At 52.8% G+C, this 17,580-nt stretch overlaps 1 protein-coding gene across 1 annotated transcript in view; it reads left to right on the forward strand.

Annotated features, from left to right (window-relative positions):
• Usp36 (ubiquitin specific peptidase 36) overlaps window positions 1-15,075 on the forward strand; it is a 31,713-nt gene extending 16,638 nt beyond the window's left edge. The window contains 12 exon segments of the mRNA XM_052194756.1: window positions 408-548; window positions 1,092-1,192; window positions 1,897-2,035; window positions 4,818-5,486; window positions 6,508-6,638; window positions 9,446-9,563; window positions 9,565-9,989; window positions 10,902-11,095; window positions 11,577-11,678; window positions 12,232-12,347; window positions 12,620-12,771; window positions 13,106-15,075. Of these exon segments, the coding sequence (XP_052050716.1) occupies window positions 408-548; window positions 1,092-1,192; window positions 1,897-2,035; window positions 4,818-5,486; window positions 6,508-6,638; window positions 9,446-9,563; window positions 9,565-9,989; window positions 10,902-11,095; window positions 11,577-11,678; window positions 12,232-12,347; window positions 12,620-12,751 (2,268 nt within the window). The 3' untranslated portion in view covers window positions 12,752-12,771; window positions 13,106-15,075.
• Window positions 15,076-17,580: the final 2,505 nt, after the last annotated feature.

Consider the following 17,580-nt stretch of genomic DNA (forward strand, 5'->3'; position numbering starts at 1 on the left):
AGTGCTGTGCCCATGGCCTCGGGAGCTTTGGTTTTCTGTGAACCATTCTTCTGTTTGAATCTGAAAATTCAGTATTATAACCAAGTTAGATCCGGACTCAGGAACCTGTGTGTATGCTGGCTTATGAGATTTTTGTCAGTAGAAAGAAAAGGCTGGGTCTGACAACACACGCTTGTAATCCAAGCACCTGGGAGATCGATAGAAATGAAAGTGTACAATAAATTCACAGCCAGCCTGGGCAGCTGCCACACTGGGAACCACCCTGGGCCGTATGGTGAGTTGGAGTCTATCCTAGGGTACACAGTGAAGACTGGTCAGAGCAAACATTCCTGGGGGTTATGGATGCAAAAGGGGAATCACCCGTATTCTCCTGAGTAAGCAGCCCTTGCCTTTCCTCTTCTAAACAGGATGTTGGCTATCCAGAGTTCCTGAACATCCGTCCATACATGTCACAGAGCAGCGGCGACCCTGTGATGTATGGGCTCTACGCTGTCCTGGTGCACTCAGGCTACAGCTGCCACGCTGGGCACTACTACTGCTATGTGAAGGTTAGAGTTGACCTACTGCTGAGCTCAGCGGTGTGTGCAGCAGGCGGGCGTGTTCTGGGGTGAGGGGAGCCCTGAAATCAAGTGAGGCTGTTGCCCTTTTTTGTTGTCTTATGGGAAACAGTAGTACTTTGAATTTGTGTTTTGGTTTTTCTTTCCATAAATGGATAGAAAGATGTCTTTTACATCATGGTTCTGAGGCCAGCAGGAAAAATGCTCACTACTGGGCCTCGCCCCCTAAGATCCACTCCAGAGACCCACAAGGTGGAAGAGCAGAACTGAGCCCCTCAAGTTTCTTGCACTGTGGCACATACACAAGTCCCACCCCCAATCAACAAACAAACAAATAACATGTAAAGTTTTAAAGTTTGTTAAGGTCCCTAGTGGGTATGGTCAACCATGCCTTTGTAAATTCTAGTATTATAGAATTGAGAGTTTGGGCTTGGCTGAAAACTCAGTTAACCTCTGTCACAAATAAAACAGAAGGTGGCCTGTGGCCCATCTACTGACTGCTATTTCCTTTACCATTTCCTCCCTGATACTCAGGCCAGCAATGGACAGTGGTACCAGATGAACGACTCCTTGGTCCACTCCAGCAATGTCAAGGTCGTTCTGAACCAGCAGGCCTATGTGCTCTTCTATCTGAGGTGAGGAACTTATGCTCTCCCTAAGACTGCCTACGCCCTAGAGAAGGCATGCTCTGCCTGAGCCAGGGGTTGTCTGAAGCCCTTTCCTGTCTGTAAGCTCCTGGAATTTCCTGGAAGGGAATTATCTGGAGCTTGTCCTCTGGGAAGGACCTTTCAGCCCAGCCCTCTTGTTGAGTGGGTGAAAGTCGGTTGTGGGGGGGGGGGGCAGCTGAGGGGTGAGCTCTGCCTGCCTGCAGCAGTGGGTAGGTGACTGTCACTTATATAATAGCTTTGCTTGATGATGCCTTTGGCTTTGTGTGGTGGCATCTTGGCACCTTTGGTGAGGTGACCCGTCTCACATTGAGTGGATGGGCATGTTACAGATCTTAGGAAGCCACCAACAGAGATTGGCCATCCCTGAGGGACTCCTGGCACTTGGTGCCACTCTGCTGAGTCTGGGTGGTGGGTTTGGGGGCTCTTTGGCTTGCTTGCTCCTTGAGGGTGAGCCCTCCGGGGCTCTGTACCCTTAGTGCAGGCATCCAGTACTTCTCTCAGGTTCTTAGGATACAGAGGGTCAAGACGGGGGTTCTGAGAAGCCTGTCGGGGTCCTGAGGCCTCGGATGCTTCTCTTTCCCTACTTGCCCAGGCGCAGCCCTGACTCTCAGTGTCTCTGAGCTGCTTGGCCAGAGTGGGGAAAATCCCTGATTCCTGTCTTTCCTCTGTAGGATTCCAGGCTCTAAGAAAAGTCCTGAGGGCCCTGTCTCCAGGGTGGGCGCCACTCTTCCTAGCCGTCCCAAGGTCATTCCAGACCACTCCAAGAAGAGCCCTGGCAATGGGGTTGTTTCCTCCCCATTGATGGCAAAGGTACTGTGTAAGTGGAAGCGCCGGCCCGGCCACCCTTCTAGCTCCTGCTTGGAGTATTTCAGGGGCTCTCCTCTGTGGGTACTGGCAGTGTGAGAGGAGCGTGCAGGCTGTGGCACTGCACCAACCACGTTACTTCTTACGTTGGCTATCAGCTGCTTGGGAAGGAAAGATGGGACTGTGTGCTCAGCCTACGCACCGTGCTGGGCAGCTTTGGTGGCTGACTGAACACAGGCTTCTGGGAAACACCCCACTGTGCTTTCTCTTAATCCTGGTGCTGTGACCTTTTGTTTCTTTATAGTTCTTTGGTGCTAAACATAGACATACCTGTGGATAAAAAGGCCTCTATGATGTCTGCATTTTTGCAAATGATTCAGAATAGAAACATACTTATGTACACACACACACACACACACATACACACGTACACAGCAGTAAAGCTCAGTTGAGTATGGACATCTGGATTTTTTTTCTTATTCTGGTTTTTTAAGATAAGGTTTCTCTGTCTAGCCCTGGCTGGTCTGGCTGTGTAGACCAGACTGACCTCAAACTCAGAGAGCCCCCTGCTTTTGCCTCCCGAGTGCATTAAAGGTGTGCCTGGCTTGGACTTTTGGGTTTTCAGCTCCGAAGTTGGAAGTCATTGCAGCCCTTCAGGAAGCTGACGGCCTCACATGCAGAGGTGCCCTTGGTGGAAAGAGGCAGACCTGGGCACCCACCCAGCAGCCGTGGACCAGCTGTGGCAAGAGGGCACGGTGCTTTCCTGGCATGGCCTTGTTCATACGACTTGTGCTGCTCATGTGTAAAGCCACTCGTAGTCCAGGCTGGGTTTGAACTTGAAGTGACCCTTCTGCCTCAGTTTGCTGAGTGCTGGTTACAGGTGTGAGCTGTCACACCTGCCCAGAGGCATTTCATTTGAGTCCTTGGTGTATGTGGTTTTCAACAAATGACCAGATTTTGCAGAACGAGAGATGTATTCCTGTCAGGAAACAGTGTAAAAGGGAGCCAGGGGGCTAGAGCGACGGCTCAGCCATTCTAAAAGTCAGAAAAAAGCAGAAGTCATTACTGGGAGAGAAGACTTTGTGCCCTTTCAAATAGGTAGGTAAAGTAAAGTGTTGTAAACATCCTGGACAGTGGGGTAACACGCCTTCAATCCCAGGACTCAGGAGGTGGAGGAACACGGATCTCTGAGTTTGAGGCCAGCCTGGTCTATAAAGTGAGATCCAGGACATCCAGGGCTACACAGAGAAACCCTGTCTCGAAAAAACCAAAAGAAAAAAAAGTAAAATTTTTTTTTTTTTAGATTTGGTTTTTTTCGAGACAGGGTTTCTCTATATAGTCCTGGCTGTCCTGGAGCTCACTCTGTAGACCAGGCTGGCCTCGAACTCAGAAATCCGCCTGCCTCTGCCTCCCAGAGTGCTGGGATTACAGGTGTGCGCCACCACCGCCCAGCTAAAAAAGTAAAAATTTAAAAAAATGTTTGCAGTAGGAGACTGGTAGAGGTAGTTCAATGGTCAGTGTCTACTTACTTAGCCTGTGAGGCCCTAGGTTCCAAGTCCGTTTTCCCCTCCCGTCCCCCCTCGCACTCCCTCACCCAAGAAAAAAAGAATTATATCAAATAAAAGGCAGCTTGTGTTTGTAGCAAAGAACACACTAGGTGATTGCTGTAGAGGGTAGGTCTTGATGTGGCTGGACACAGGATTCTACCACAGCAGCGTCTGGAAATACACATGCATAGCCAGGAAAGAGGAAGTGGAGTTTGACCACACAAGTTGGAGTTCGCCCAGGAATGCACTTTCCGGGATAGTTAACATGATTGCTAAGTACAGGAAAGACTGCAGTTTTTTTATTTTAAATTGAACAACAACAAAAAAAAAAGTGTTGCCACAAGGACTGTGTAGGCTGAGGAGAAAGACACTCAAGCAGGAGGCGGCCATCATGAGAGGTTTACAGACTGTGGAGTCTTTGCATGTGGCCTTGGTTTTTAAAGATTTATTTTTATTGTATGTGTATGGGTGTTTTACCTGAATATCTGTCTGCACACCATGTACATGCAGTGCCCACAGAGGCCAAAAGAGGGTGCTGCATTCTTTGGTACTGGTGTTACAGATGGTTGTGAGCCACCTACAGATGCTTGGAATTGAACTCCAGTCCTCCGGAAGAGCAGCTAGTGCTTTTAACCACTGAGCCATCTCTCCAGCCTCCAAAACTTGCTTCTATATCATTTATTTACTTTTGTTTGGGTGCGGGGGGTTGGGGGGTGCAGGGGGGTGGGGGAGGTTGGGGGGGGTGGGGACCAGATATATAAGCTTTAGAAAAAAGTTTGAGTTTTGTTGTTTGATTGATTGATTGATTGATTGTTTGTTTTTAATTAAGGCATGGGGAATAATGCAAGCTTATGTAAACAGTCAAGAGATGTGTAGCTGCCAGTGAGACACTAAAGACTTCAAGGGCATCTCCTTCCTGTATGGAGGGCTTAGCTGTGACAGGGTGACCAGGCTTGTGAGGGCGTCCCATGTGTGACCTAGTGGAGGACAGCTTACATGGTGGGGCTCCTCTTTCTCCCTCTGCATCCTCTCAAGTCATGTCAGACTTCATAGTAAGCACAGTCATAAACGGCAGTCTGTTTTGTATACAAGTCCTGAAGCACCAAAAGTCTTCACCACTAGCCAGAACCCAGTTTGCTCCCAGAACCTGCCCCGGATGGGGAAGCCTGCTTTGGCTTAGCCGTGCTCCCTGGACAGTGCTCCTCTGGGCTCTGATGGCTTCCTGCCTTGCTCCTTTTTAGCGACAAGATTCTGTAATGATGAGAAAGCTGCAGGCTCCTGAGGAGGTTGGCGTGCCTGTGTCCAGAAATGGGTCCGTTGTTGGTCTGAAGTTACAGAATGGATGTGTTCCTGCAAAGACACCTGCCGGGTCCCCGTCCCCAAGACTCACGCCAACGCCCACACACATGCCCACCATTCTGGACGAGCCTGGAAAGAAGGTGAAGAAGCCAGCCCCGCCGCAGGCTCTCACTGCGTCTCCGACCACTTCTCAGGGCTCTCCTGGGACCGGCGAATCCAGGAGCCAGCGGCCTGGCTCCTGGGCAAGCAGAGACACCATCTTCTCTACCTCACCAAAGCTCCTGGCCAAAGCCATTACTAATGGGCACAGGCTGAAGGGAGAAGGCAGTGGTGTGGACCTGGAGAAAGGGGCTTCGAGCAGCTCGAGCCCCGAGCACTCTGCCAACAGTGACCCTGCCAAGACGCCTCAAACCTCAGAGGGCGGAGCGGCGCACGGCTGTGATTCTCAGGGAACAAACTGTCCTGCCACTGGCCATCCCAAAGCGCTGTTGAACGGAGTAGATGCCAAGACGGTGAAAGTGAAGCCCCCTGCCCTGAGCAGCGCCACCACCGAGCCCACGAGCCTCATGTCTCCTCCACCAGCCAAGAAACTGGCCCTGTCGGCCAAGAAGGTGGGTCTGTGGGGGTCTCCTCTCTGGAAGTGCCCCGGGCTGGAGACGTGAGGATAGGATAGGGAGTCACAAAGGACTGTGGCCTCCCTCGTAATGTCAGACCATGGGACCAGAGTGCCTGTTGGTGTTCCTAGCAGTTTGCAAATTGAGAAGGGGCTGTTTCAGGTAGAGATTGTTTTGCGGGGACCCCAGTTATTCAGTACCTCGGGTTGCTGGCAGTTGTGGCTGAGAGAACTAACCCGTTTTCTATGATGGAGTCTTCCTGGTAGAGCCACAGAAGAGCTGTGGGCCAAAGGGCACTCCAAGTAGGAAGGACAGCCACCCTAGCTGGGGGTGGGGGGAGCGTAGGGAGGCTGGGGAGGAGCCGCCCACCCCTCAACGTGTGTGGGCATGTGCTGGGGTGCTTGTGTGGGAGTGAGCAGTGTGGGCGTGTGCTGGGGTGCTTGTGTGGGAGTGAGCTGTGTGGGCGTGTGCTGGGGTGCTTGTGTGGGAGTGAGCGGTGTGGGCGTGTAATGGGGTGCTTGTGTGGGAGTGAGCGGTGTGGGTGTGTAATGGGGTGCTTGTGTGGGAGTGAGCGGTGTGGGCGTGTGCTGGGATGCTTGTGTGGGAGTGAGCAGTGTGGGCGTGTAATGGGGTGCTTGTGTGGGAGTGAGCGGTGTGGGCGTGTGCTGGGATGCTTGTGTGGGAGTGAGCGGTGTGGGCGTGTGCTGGGATGCTTGTGTGGGAGTGAGCGGTGTGGGCGTGTGCTGGGGTGCTTGTGTGGGAGTGAGCGGCGTGGGTGTGGCTGGGGTGCTTGCTGAAGTGTCCTTTCCTTTTCCTTTTTATTTCTAACCAACGACACTCTCTGGTTCTTCTTCTGCTGTCCCCTCTCTCCACCATCCCCCACCCCTTTTGTTTTTCTTATGTCCCTTCATTCATCTTTTTGAGCTCATTTTATTTTATTTTCAATTTTGTTTTCCCTCTTCACTCACGGACACCTTTTTTTAGACCACCAAGTTTTTATTTATGTCAATAACTGCAGGCCAGCACCCTGCGGAGGGCGACCGGCAATGACATCGGTTCACCTTCCCCCTCAGCATTCTGCGACCTCACCTCCCCCATGAAAGCCACCCACCCCGTCGTTGCCTCCACTGGGCCTGTCAGTAAGACCAGGTGAGCTTGGGGACAGGCCTGGGTGCGACTTCTTCCTTCATGCATCTGGCTGCTGAGGAGCTGTGGGTCATGGTAACCTGGAGCAGTGCGCTGTCCGGACTTTTAGCCCCTCAGGCTCTCAGACCTCCTGGGACCCAGGCAGGAGCCCTGCAGGGACATCTTTCCTGTCAGCTCATCCCTCAGCTCCTGGCTGCTGGCTGCATGCCAGGCCTGGAGAGTGGGACCTGGGCTCTCAAGTGCTCTAGACCTGTCTAGGGGCCGTTAGTCTCATCCACTGCCCCAGTAAGGCGCTGGACTCCATGGTGCCCGCGTCCCTTAGGAGTGCTGAGTAGTAAGATGTGAGGACTCTGACACTCGGTCACCTGGGTTCACAGGGCCCAGGGCCATGGCAGCTGGGAGAAGAACTAAGAGAGGGCACAAGTGAGTCTCTTTTCTTCTCATCCTGAGTCAGCCTGTCCCAGGATGTTATGACGGGACGTCCATGGCTGCCGCAGCCCACCGTGAACATGCTTACGTCCTGTCTCTAGCACAACATTTGTGGGGTGTCCGCAGATGTCAGGGCATTAGGGGGAGTTGTTCATTTTTCTGTCATGTTTTATGCATTTGGGGCGGTCTCATATAGATGAGGGTGGCCTCAGGTCAGGCTTGGAGCCCCTCCACCTGCCTCCTGAGTGCTGAGGTCAGTTATGGGTTAGATCTGTGCGTATGAACACATTACCTGCATGTATTTTGTGTGCTGTATTTGTGCCTGGTGCTCACAGAGGTCAGAAGAGGGAGCTGGAGAGAGAGACAGGTGACTGTGAACAACTGGGTGGGTGCCTCAAACTGAACTTGGGTTTTCAGCAAGAGAGGCCACTGCTCTTAACTGCTGAGCCATCTTTCCAGGCCAAATGTAAATGTATTTCTCGGTTGGGGTTTTGTGTGTGTATTAGATGGTGGGGGTGGAGACCTGCTTTTTCTGTGTAATAGCCCTGGCTGTCCTAGAACTGGATGAGTAGATCAGGCTGGCCTCTTAAACTCAGAGAGATCCCCTGGAGTCCGGGGATTAAAGGTGTGCTCCATTGCCCTGGCTCACGTAAACAGTTGTTTACTCCTGCAGACACTTAGAGTGATGCTAATGCCAGCTGCACTGGAGTCTGCTCTGGTTTGCGTGGTGGCAAGGGCAGGCTCCAGGAATTCACCAAGCCTCTGAGGTGACCCACAGGTGTGCCTTGTGTACCCCCTTCCTTACTCCTTCTATGGTATTTGCCTCTGTGAAATTGGGTTTCTACTCTGCACCCACAAATTCAGGGGAACATTGCTGTGTATGATGCTTGGCTCATTTTGCTGTTCTTGGGGTGTTCAGTCCCCAGGGCAACCACTATAGCTCTAGAGAGAAAAAGATAAATCTCACAGGATTCTGAGTTTTGTTTTGGTTGGTTGGGTTTTTTCTTAGTGATATTTCCCCTCTTGACATTTGAGGTGGAAATCTGAAACAGGAGGGGTTGGTGGCTTTGTTTTGCTTTTAGTCTTTTTTGTTACAGTTTCCTTCTTTTGAAGGGAGGGGGGCTTTTGGTTTTGGTTTTGAGACTGGGTCTCAACTCTATCATTGTCTAGCTGTGCAGAAACTCAGAGATCCACCAGGCTCCTCCCAGGTGCTGAGATTGAAGCTTATGTCAGGTTGCCCAGTCTTGCTCACTGTAGCCCAGGTGGGTGTGGTATTTGCTGACTGTTGGAGCATAACCTTGATCTCATCGCCATTCCCTAGATCTGGGATTGAAAGCAAGTGCTGCCCCTCTCATTCTTTCCCCCCCCCCCCCCCCCCCCCCCCCCCCCCCCCCCCCCCCGAGATAGGGTTTCTCTGTGTAGCCCTGGCTGTCCTGGAACTCACTCGATAGACCAGGCTGGCCTCGAACTCAGAAATCCGCCTGCCTCTGCCTCCCAGAGTGCTGGGATTACAGGCGTGCGCCACCACCGCCCAGCTTGCCCCTCTCATTCTTACGCTGAGCTTCATCCACGTTAGACACGTGTTTTACATTGTCTGTCTGTTTTAAGACAAGCTGTCCTGTGGGTCTGACTTCAACTCATTTTGTAGTAAAGGCTACCTGTGAGTGTGCTACCCGTGAGTGTGCTACCCGTGAGTGCACAACTGTCTTGCCTACACCTCCCAGTGCTAGGATTACAGGTGTATGCCAACACGCCTGTATGAAAAGCTAGGATTTCTCAGCCTCAGCCCTGTGCCTTTGCAGCCCGAGGTGCGCCCTGTGCCTTTGCAGCCCGAGGTGCGCCCTGTGCCTTTGCTGCCTGGGGCGCACCCTGTGCCAGAGCTGCCTGGGGCGCACCCTGTGCCAGACCTGCCCACAGCGCACAGCTTACTTGGCATGGCTGAGGTTTTTTGGTTTTGTTTTCAGCACGACTTTAAAAAAAAATGCTTTGTGACAAGAAACTGAGATGTGTTGCTTTTATTAACTTTGATTTTAGATAGACTTATTTCCTTAGCCTGCCTTCAAAAAGCATGGAGAGACAGAGATAGAGCGAGAGAGAGAGAGAGAGAGAGAGAGAGAGAGAGAAGAATTACAGAGCTGCAGTAACCTTTTAAAATTCTAGAGTGAGTCTAGCATGTTGGCGCTCACCTTTAATCCCAGCATTCTGGAGACAGAGGCAGGCAGATCTCTCTGTGATTTCAAGGCCAGCCTAGTCTGTGGAGCTAGTTCTAGGACAACCAGGGCTGCACCAGACTCTAAGGTTTTAGACAGGTAGGTGAGGTCAGGAGAGGGGTGGCATGTGGGCAGATCCTCTCAGTGACTCTCTCTGTCCACTGTCTACAGGGCTGCTGCTCCTGCTCCCCAACCATCCACCCTCCCCCACTCTGCATCACTGTCCAGTAGTAGTGCCAAGCCCTTAGGGACCTCAGAGCCACAGAGTTGCTGCTCCTCTGCCTGGACACCCCCCGCCTCCAGTCCATGGACACTTCACGTCCCACTTACACCAACTGCCAGAGGCCAGCGCGGCCCTACACAGCCCCTCCAAGAAGAGGAAAAAGACCCCTACTGGAGACCCCCAGGGACTGGGCACAGACACACTCCTCCCACAGTGCCTCAGGGGAGCACCTGCAGCAGCACGCAGGAAGAGAAAAAAGAAGTGCCTAGAGGGTGAGGGTGCTATGGCTCCCCGGCAGGAAGGCCAGTGTCAGGACCAGTCTTGTAGTCCCCGGGGCAGGAAGGAAGAGGGGACGCAGCCCCAGGTAAATGGCCATCAACTCAGTCACATCCTGGACAGTTACCATGTGAGCAGCAGAAAAAGGAGGAAGAGGAAAAGATCAGAAGGACTCAGCCAAGAAGCCACCCTGTGCCAGGACCTACTTCAGCACAGGTAAGGGTGTGGCTGGAATATGCTCAAGGCCTTCCCAAGTGGTGTGGGTTAACTATACAGTGCCTGCTTGGGCCTGGAGTGACTTATGTCCTGTGTCAGTGAGTGCCAGTCCCCCACAGGGGTGGAAGGATGGCCACAGAGTCTGGTGGCCCAGGCCAGGCTGTGAGATGTGGAGAGGGTGCTGCAGCAGCCTGTGTGTGCAATGTCCTCTGAATGGAGCAGGAGGACCACATGGTGTCTCTAACATCATGCTTAAGTATGTCACAGCAGCCACCACATAGCACTGCCGGCAGTCCTCATCGGGGATGCTAGGGTAGAGCGTTGGTTGATTGTCTTCTGTACACTGGTGTGAGGGTGTCAGATCCTCTGGAACTGGCGGTATAGACAGTTGTGCACAGCCTCGTCAGTGCTGGGAACTGAACCTGAGTCCTCCGGAAGAGCAGCCAGTGCTCTTCAACACTGAACCCTCTCCAGCCCGCTGTGCTGTTATTCAAGTGTTTACCTTTTTTTTTCTTTTGTTTCATTCATTCCTCTGTGTGCGCACATATGCGTGTGGGGATCAGAAGACAACTTGTAGGTGTTGATTTTCTCCTCTACCATGTAGGTTCTGGGGATCAGATCCAAGTTGTCCCTCCGCCTGGATGGCCAGCACATTTCCCCTCGGAGCCATCTCAACAACCTTCTTAGGAGTTATATTTGTTTATGTGTGTGTGCACACGCATGTGCGTGCATACATATGAGCATGCTTATACACCATAGAAGTGGATAACCAGAGGTCAGCAGGCTTGGGGTGCCAAGCGCCTCTGTTAGCTGAGCTATCTCACACACTCTTGGGGTGGAGCTGCCACTGCCGGCGCTGCTCTTGCCTGCATGTTTCTCAAGGGCTGATGCGCTCCCTCTGGCTGCCCACAGCTGCTCCCCTGCAGACCACAGTGAGCCCGAGGCCAGGACAGAGCTGCAGAAGAAGAAGAAAAGACGGAAAAGAAAGCCTGAGCCACCGCAGGGAGAAGAGAGCAAGCATCCCGAAGGCCAGAGGAGCCCAAGGCCCAGTGTCACTCCAGTCCCTGGACTGAGCGTGAATGGCCATCTTCCTAGTGACCGCCTGGGTAAGGATCCTACCGATAGCTGCAGAGGCGACTTACTAGGAGCACTGGCCACAGGTTTCCATCAGTCGCTAACAAATACGTAGGCAATCAGTCATTTTAGAGAAAGGGCGTGTCTGGGCATAGTGGCCAATGTATACAATCCCTGAGGTCTGGAGAGAGGGAGGGGAGGGAGGAAGGCAGGGCTCCAGTCTGTTCTGTGCACCCTGCATCCTGGGCCTGTGCTGCAGCTCACCTCAGTGGTGCGTGGCACAGAAAAGCTGCTCGCTTACAGCCTAGAAGCCGGAGAGAGCAAGCAGTCCCAGCTGTGTGCCGCCTTTGGTCAGACCAGGGCTGGGGTCGGGGGAGTGGCCTTTCGTTCTGACTTGGGACGTGAGATTATCTCTGCAGAGTGAGCATCTGCTGGCGCCACACTCTGGTGCCATGACCAGGATGTGCAGTTGTTGCTTCAGTCATTTGGTTCTACCATGTCCTGTGATTTCAGGGCTGGGACGAGCACCTCTCGTTACCTGGAGCAGAGATCAAGAACCCGATGTGGTCCAGGAGTTGCTTCAGGACTCATCTGATAAGGCTTATGGGAAAAAAGGTGTGGTCTGCGGTAGGGTGGCACTTCCTAGAGACTAGCTCATGGGGTTGTGGGAGGTAGCGCTGGTGTGCTGTGAGGTGTGCAGCCACACTCTAGGTTCAAAGACTCACACAGTTGTTCTAACCTGACCCCTGCTGTGGCACAAGGCAGATTCTATTCAGATCCAAAAGGCCCAAGTGCAGGACAGACAGCGTGGGGTACAAGCCCGGGCTAGCTGAGTTGAGTGTTCGGTGGGTGCGCAGGCCAAGGGCAGGATGACGAAGCCCCTCTGCACTAGTGATGGCGGTTCCGACTGGCTATGGTTTACAGGGCAGACTTGGGACATGAACAGAAGAGCCTTTTTTTAAAGTGGGAGCACAGGTGACAGGGGTTTGCAGTTGGAGTACACAGCTGTCACACCATGGGTCATATGACCTCTCTTCATTTTCTTCTGTTGAGAGACAGTCAGAGCCCAGAGTGGTTAGAATAGATGGGCCCTGGTAGAAGGTGAGTCCTGAGGGCAGTCTGCGGGTGACTGGGACCCATGGATGCTGACAGAGTATGTCTTGTACAGTTTTGACCTGGGATGGTGAGCCTTCAGCCGTCAGTCAGGATGCCATCAAAGACAGCAGATTGGCCCAGACCCAGACCGTGGTTGACGACTGGGATGAAGAGTTTGACCGAGGGAAGGTATGGTGTGCGGCTTTGACTGCGGGCTGGAGCAGGGGCAGCCTGAAAGCTTTGAGAATAGCCATGCACAAAGCAGTTGAGGCCCAGCCAGTTGTACATCTAGCACACAGGGCAGGAAAGCATCGATGGTGGGACCTCCATCAGAGGGTGCCTTACATGGCGTGCTAGCTGTATCTAAGTCCAGGAGACAGGCACATGCTGTGGATGCAGTAAGCCTCCAAGGCTTGGAAATGTCCTCTCTGGGAACTGTGACACTGTGATTCTTGATTTAGGAAAAGAAAATTAAAAAGTTCAAGAGAGAAAAGAAGAGAAACTTCAATGCCTTCCAGAAGCTTCAGAGTAGACGCAACTTTTGGTCTGTGACTCATCCTGCTAAGGTGGCCAGCCTCAGCTATCGCCGCTGAGCTTGCTGCGGCTGTTAGAGGTCAGCTTGGGTGTGTGTCTGTCTGCTGTGTATAGGGGTGGTCTGTGGTATGTGTGTACCTCTGTATTGTCTATCTCTCTTAGCTCACATGCGTATCTCTGGTGTCTGTGTAGCATGGCTATCTGTGGTATGTATGTCTGGTATGTGTGCAACATTGTGGCCTGCTGTACGGATAGGCCATTTGGTATGTGTGGTATGTTTGGTGTCACGTGTCTGGTTGAGTTTTTGATGTGTGTCCCATGTCTGTGGTGTGTTCTAATTATTTGTAGGTGTGACTATATCTTTTGATGGACCCAGGGGTGTAATAAGATTGTCATATCTCTGTTCTCACCAGGAAGGTCAGTGTGCCTGTGCCACGGCATCCAGAGCTGTCACATCTCATCCTTGGAACTGTGTACTTGGATCTGAGGAGTGGCCTGTGTAGTCTCCAGTACACTGAGCCTGCCGGAGGCCCTGGTCCCACCGCTCACACATGATCCAGTGCTCAGCTCAGCTCAGGGCCTCTGGTGGTTTCATGTTGAACCTCACAGGAGCAAACCTGGCCTGTGGCGTTGTGCTGACAGTAACCTTGGAGACGTCTGGAAAGGCTGAGCATCTTCCTCATGGACCCTGGGGTCTAGGTAGGAGAGCTGTTCCTGGTCTGGGGCTGTCAGGACGGAACCGAGGCCAGCATCTCCCAGCAAGTCCTTCACCCAGAAGGGTGGCATTTGGTGACGCCTTTTCTGGCGAGCCATCCTTTGTTCTCTGAAGCTGGAGCTGTCCTGTGGCTCTCCTCTTAGAGGGGCATCTGTATGACTGGCTGTCAGCTGCTACAAGAACAGGCCCTGCTGACTGCACTGCCCCCATTCCCAAAGTGCATCTCCTTGCGCCACTCCTCCTGGAAAGCTGCAGCGGCACAGGAGAACCTCTGCCTCTAAGGCTGTCAGCCCTGAGGGGAGACTGTCGAACTTCTACGTCGCCATAACCCGTGGGTCTGGGTCAAGTTGGTGGTCTTTGGAGACAAATTCTCCATTATTTTACTCCTTATGATAAAGCCTTTCTTTTTGACCAGGCCTGTGGCTGCCAGTAGCAATGTTTCCCTGATATGCAGACACTGGCTTTGTTTGCTCAGTTTTGTGAGTGCTCTGAAATCGACATGCCAGCCTTCCCTGTCTTGCTCAAGCTGCTCTGAAATCGACATGCCAGCCTTCCCTGTCTTGCTCAAGCTGCCCCTGTGGACTTAGGGTTAACAAACAAGACTCCTCAGCAAGGGAAGACAGCACCCAGGAGATGGAAGGTGCCAGAAGGCTCCTCCTCGTGGGTGCATCTCTTCTTTCCCCAAGCCTTACCCTGCTCTGGGCTGGGCCTCTTGGGAGGGGCTGGACTGCCTCTCATTCCCACACGTAGCGTTCTGTTCAGCTGCTGGCTCAGGGTCTCACTTGCTGCAGATGTGGGAAAAAAAAAGAGTTGTGTTCTTCATGGCCCGGAGGTGAGGTCATGTTCCCATGTGGGTGTTTCCTTCCTGTTTGTTTCTTTCTCTTTAGAAAAAAGGAGAGGACTGTGCTCCACGGTGGGTCTGCTGGGCGGGCGAGTCTTCCAGCCGAGTGTGATGGTCTTTGTGTGGCTGCTGTTGTGGCTATCGTGTCCAGGAGTGCTGTGGACTCCATGTTATCTCAGAGGGAGGCAGGCACCCTCAGGAGCAGGGATTGTCCTCCTGAGGTACTGCCGTCCTTCCTGTAGCTGCTGCTTCCTGGGTATATCTGTTTTCTTTACGACTTTCTCTAGTAGAAAGTTGGAGAGTTGCCAGCACAGAACTGCTCTGTCTCCCGTGTCTCCTCTAGATTGGCTCCTTCCTCTGTGCACTAGATTACACAGTGTAAGGTCCCCTCCAGGGGTGTATAGTCCACTGCCTCTTGGGCTGTCATGATCCCCCACCTGCCGTCCTGCTGCTGGCAGTGTGTGCTGCTTGCAGTGAGGACAAGTCCTTTTCTTCCTTAGAAGCCATTGGGGACAGGCCATGGGCAGAATGAGTTGTTGGTGACGTACTGACATAAATAACTGAAACTTTTCTAAAAGTAGTCATTTTGTTGGATCAAATCAAATCAGTTTGAACTGTGTGCTTGGCAGTAGATGTGACTTAGGCCCGTTTGCAGGGCCGCCTCCCTGGTGTCTCTGTCCTTGTTCACCTGCCTGTTAGGGGCTGTTTCCATCCAACGTCCTGTGTGGCTGCGTCTGTTTGTGTGCAGGAATCCCTGGACTCTTCCTCTTCAGGGGCCCCAGATAGTGCCAAGACTTTGGTGCAATAAAGTAATGCATTTTTTGTGATTCCTTTCTGTGTCTGCCGTGTGCTTTTGTTTTTAAAAAAGTGCGTCCCGACAGGGGCCCGGCTGTGTCCCCGGATCAGGTGACTGTGTTTCCTCGTGTCTTACTTTCAGGTGACCTCCACAACTCAGATGGGGAGCACCATTGTTTGAGTGTAGGTAGGAAGGGCCATCTTGGACAAACATCGATTGATGTTTATCCCCACACTGTATGTGTGAAGATTTAAGAGTGAAGACAACCACTGGTTCTGTAGATTGTGGGCATGGTTACAAGTAAATAGTGGAGAGCACAGACAAAGCGGCGTCCACGGCAGCCCTGTTGTCTACAGGAAGTGATGTCATCCCAGTGCTGCTCTGTTGTGAGATTACCTCACGGATTTGGATCTGAGTTTGACCTACACGCTGGCAGAGAATGTTGTCACCAACTGTCGTGGGACACTGCAGAGACGTAAGCAAGGACATTGATGACAGACTGAAGAGCAGCTCTACTGGAGTCCAGCTGTGGGGCCAGTTAACTTACTGGGTTTGTCTACAGAACATGAGTGACTGACTCTCAGGCAGCCACACCATGGCACAGGTGACGACTTCCCACCCTCTTAGCAACCCTCTACAGTGTATACATTCTGGCAACTCCTCAATATACAGTAATGACAAGGTTCCAGCTGCCTGCAAGGAGCAGTGGGAACTGATGAAGTAGGTGAGAGTCCAGCGATTCCTCCCGACCCTCCTTCAGCAGCTCAGGCTCCCCGCTGACCCGGTTCTGCGTGTCTTTTGCAAGTTGCCCCAGCTCTTCATAGCGGCTTATGTTTCAAGGATAGTGTGGTATAATACTATAAGGCTTGGTCACGTAGGCCCATGTGACCGAGTGGCACAGGGTCCTTGAAGCTTCTGCGGCCACAGGCTGGAGGCCTGCTGAGAAGACACTTGTGTTTTGTGTGGACTGGGGTTTCTTCATCAGCACAGGACTTTGTCAAGTGTGCACAGTAATGGCCGGTCCTCAGTTTCCATCCCAGCCTCTGGTTTTGCCCAGCAGAGACTCCTAGAGACCAGTCCCTCCTGGGTGGCCGGTGAGCAGGAGGGTTCCAGTTAGGAAAGCCACCCCTCTGAACTCCGAGGCTCAGGTCTGAACAGGTGCTGGGCAGAAGAGGCTTCTTATTGAGTGGGCTTCCTTCGCTCCAAGGGCCACTCAGCCGTCCATCTTGACATGGGACCTCTGTGCCCGCTTCTTTAGGAGCTTCTGGTCTGCTAGACACAGGGAGTTTGGTCTTTGGCTTTGTCTTCTCAGCTGTTTAGCCAGACAAGATGAAAACAGAAAAGTAAATGTGTGAGATGAGGCCCCTGTTGGCCGTAAACCGGAAGGATGCACAGTGACTGCCCTCAGCAATCACACTGCCAGGTGGGTCAGCAGCTCGACCCTGCAGGGGCATAGTGGTTACAGTGCCAAGAACACCTTTTTATTGTCACTTTCCCAAACCCCAGTGGCCCTGGTACGAATGTGAATCCAAGCAGATGACTTGCCAGCAGCAGAGGATCCCAGTGACAGACCCGAGGGCTCTCGTGTAGAATGATTGCTTTTAGGACACGGAATCGCAGGGATGGAGAAAGGCGTGGCCAGTTCTACCGGAAGGGCCTGGGAAGGCAATGTGAGAGTGCTGACATGGGGTCAGCCTGGGATAACTCTAGGCAGAGAGATAAAGGTGACCCAGGCAAGTGGGACTGGCTAACCTGATCTGACTGGCCTCTTAGGCTCCTGAGCCAATAGTGCCTGCACCTGGAAAGGGGGTGGAGCGAGGAGGATACGTGTAAAGGTGACCAGGCCTGCAGGAGGCTGAGAAAGCTCCCAGTCCAGCCCACGTTATATTCATTACTTTTCTTGTGACAAAGTCCCAACAAAAGCAACTTAAGAAAGGAAGGGCTTCTTGGTCTGGCTCACTGTCGAGCTTACAGTCCAGCCTGACATGAGAATGGCGGTGGCAGGAGCATGAGGCAGCTGGTCCCAGAGCTAAACGCAGGAGCTCGACTTGTTTCTTTTTATGCAAGCCGAGTCCTCAGCCTAGGGAATGGTGTCGCCCAGAGTGGATCTTCCCACCTCAATAAACCCAACTAGAAACTTCCATCACTGGCCTGGCTAGAGATCTGTCAAGCTGGCACAGTTGACTGGGTGAGCCAGGGCGGTGGACACCGATCTCATCTTCTCTCGAAGCCTGCTGTGGCCTGCAGCTGCCGGCACAGGCACCTCTCTGGGGTGACTTGGGCCCCGCTTTGTCTTCCATTCAGCATGCACCTTGCTCCCTTGTCCTGCCTGCCTCCTGAGTCTGGCTCTCCTCTGCTCAGCAGCTCCCTGTCTTAGCGTGCAGCGCTCTCCCTCCACACACAGCTTCCTGTCTTCAGCTTCTGGCTGTCTGCTTTCCCTTCCGGTTGCCCTCAGCGCTCCGTTCATGGCCCCATTCAGTTCCTGTAGGTGGCGTGTGTTTGCCTCTGGCCTCTCTGGATCACCTGCCATTGTTCC

Source organism: Apodemus sylvaticus, chromosome 10 (genome assembly GCF_947179515.1).
Source record: "Apodemus sylvaticus chromosome 10, mApoSyl1.1, whole genome shotgun sequence".
Taxonomy (NCBI): Eukaryota; Metazoa; Chordata; class Mammalia; order Rodentia; family Muridae; genus Apodemus; species Apodemus sylvaticus.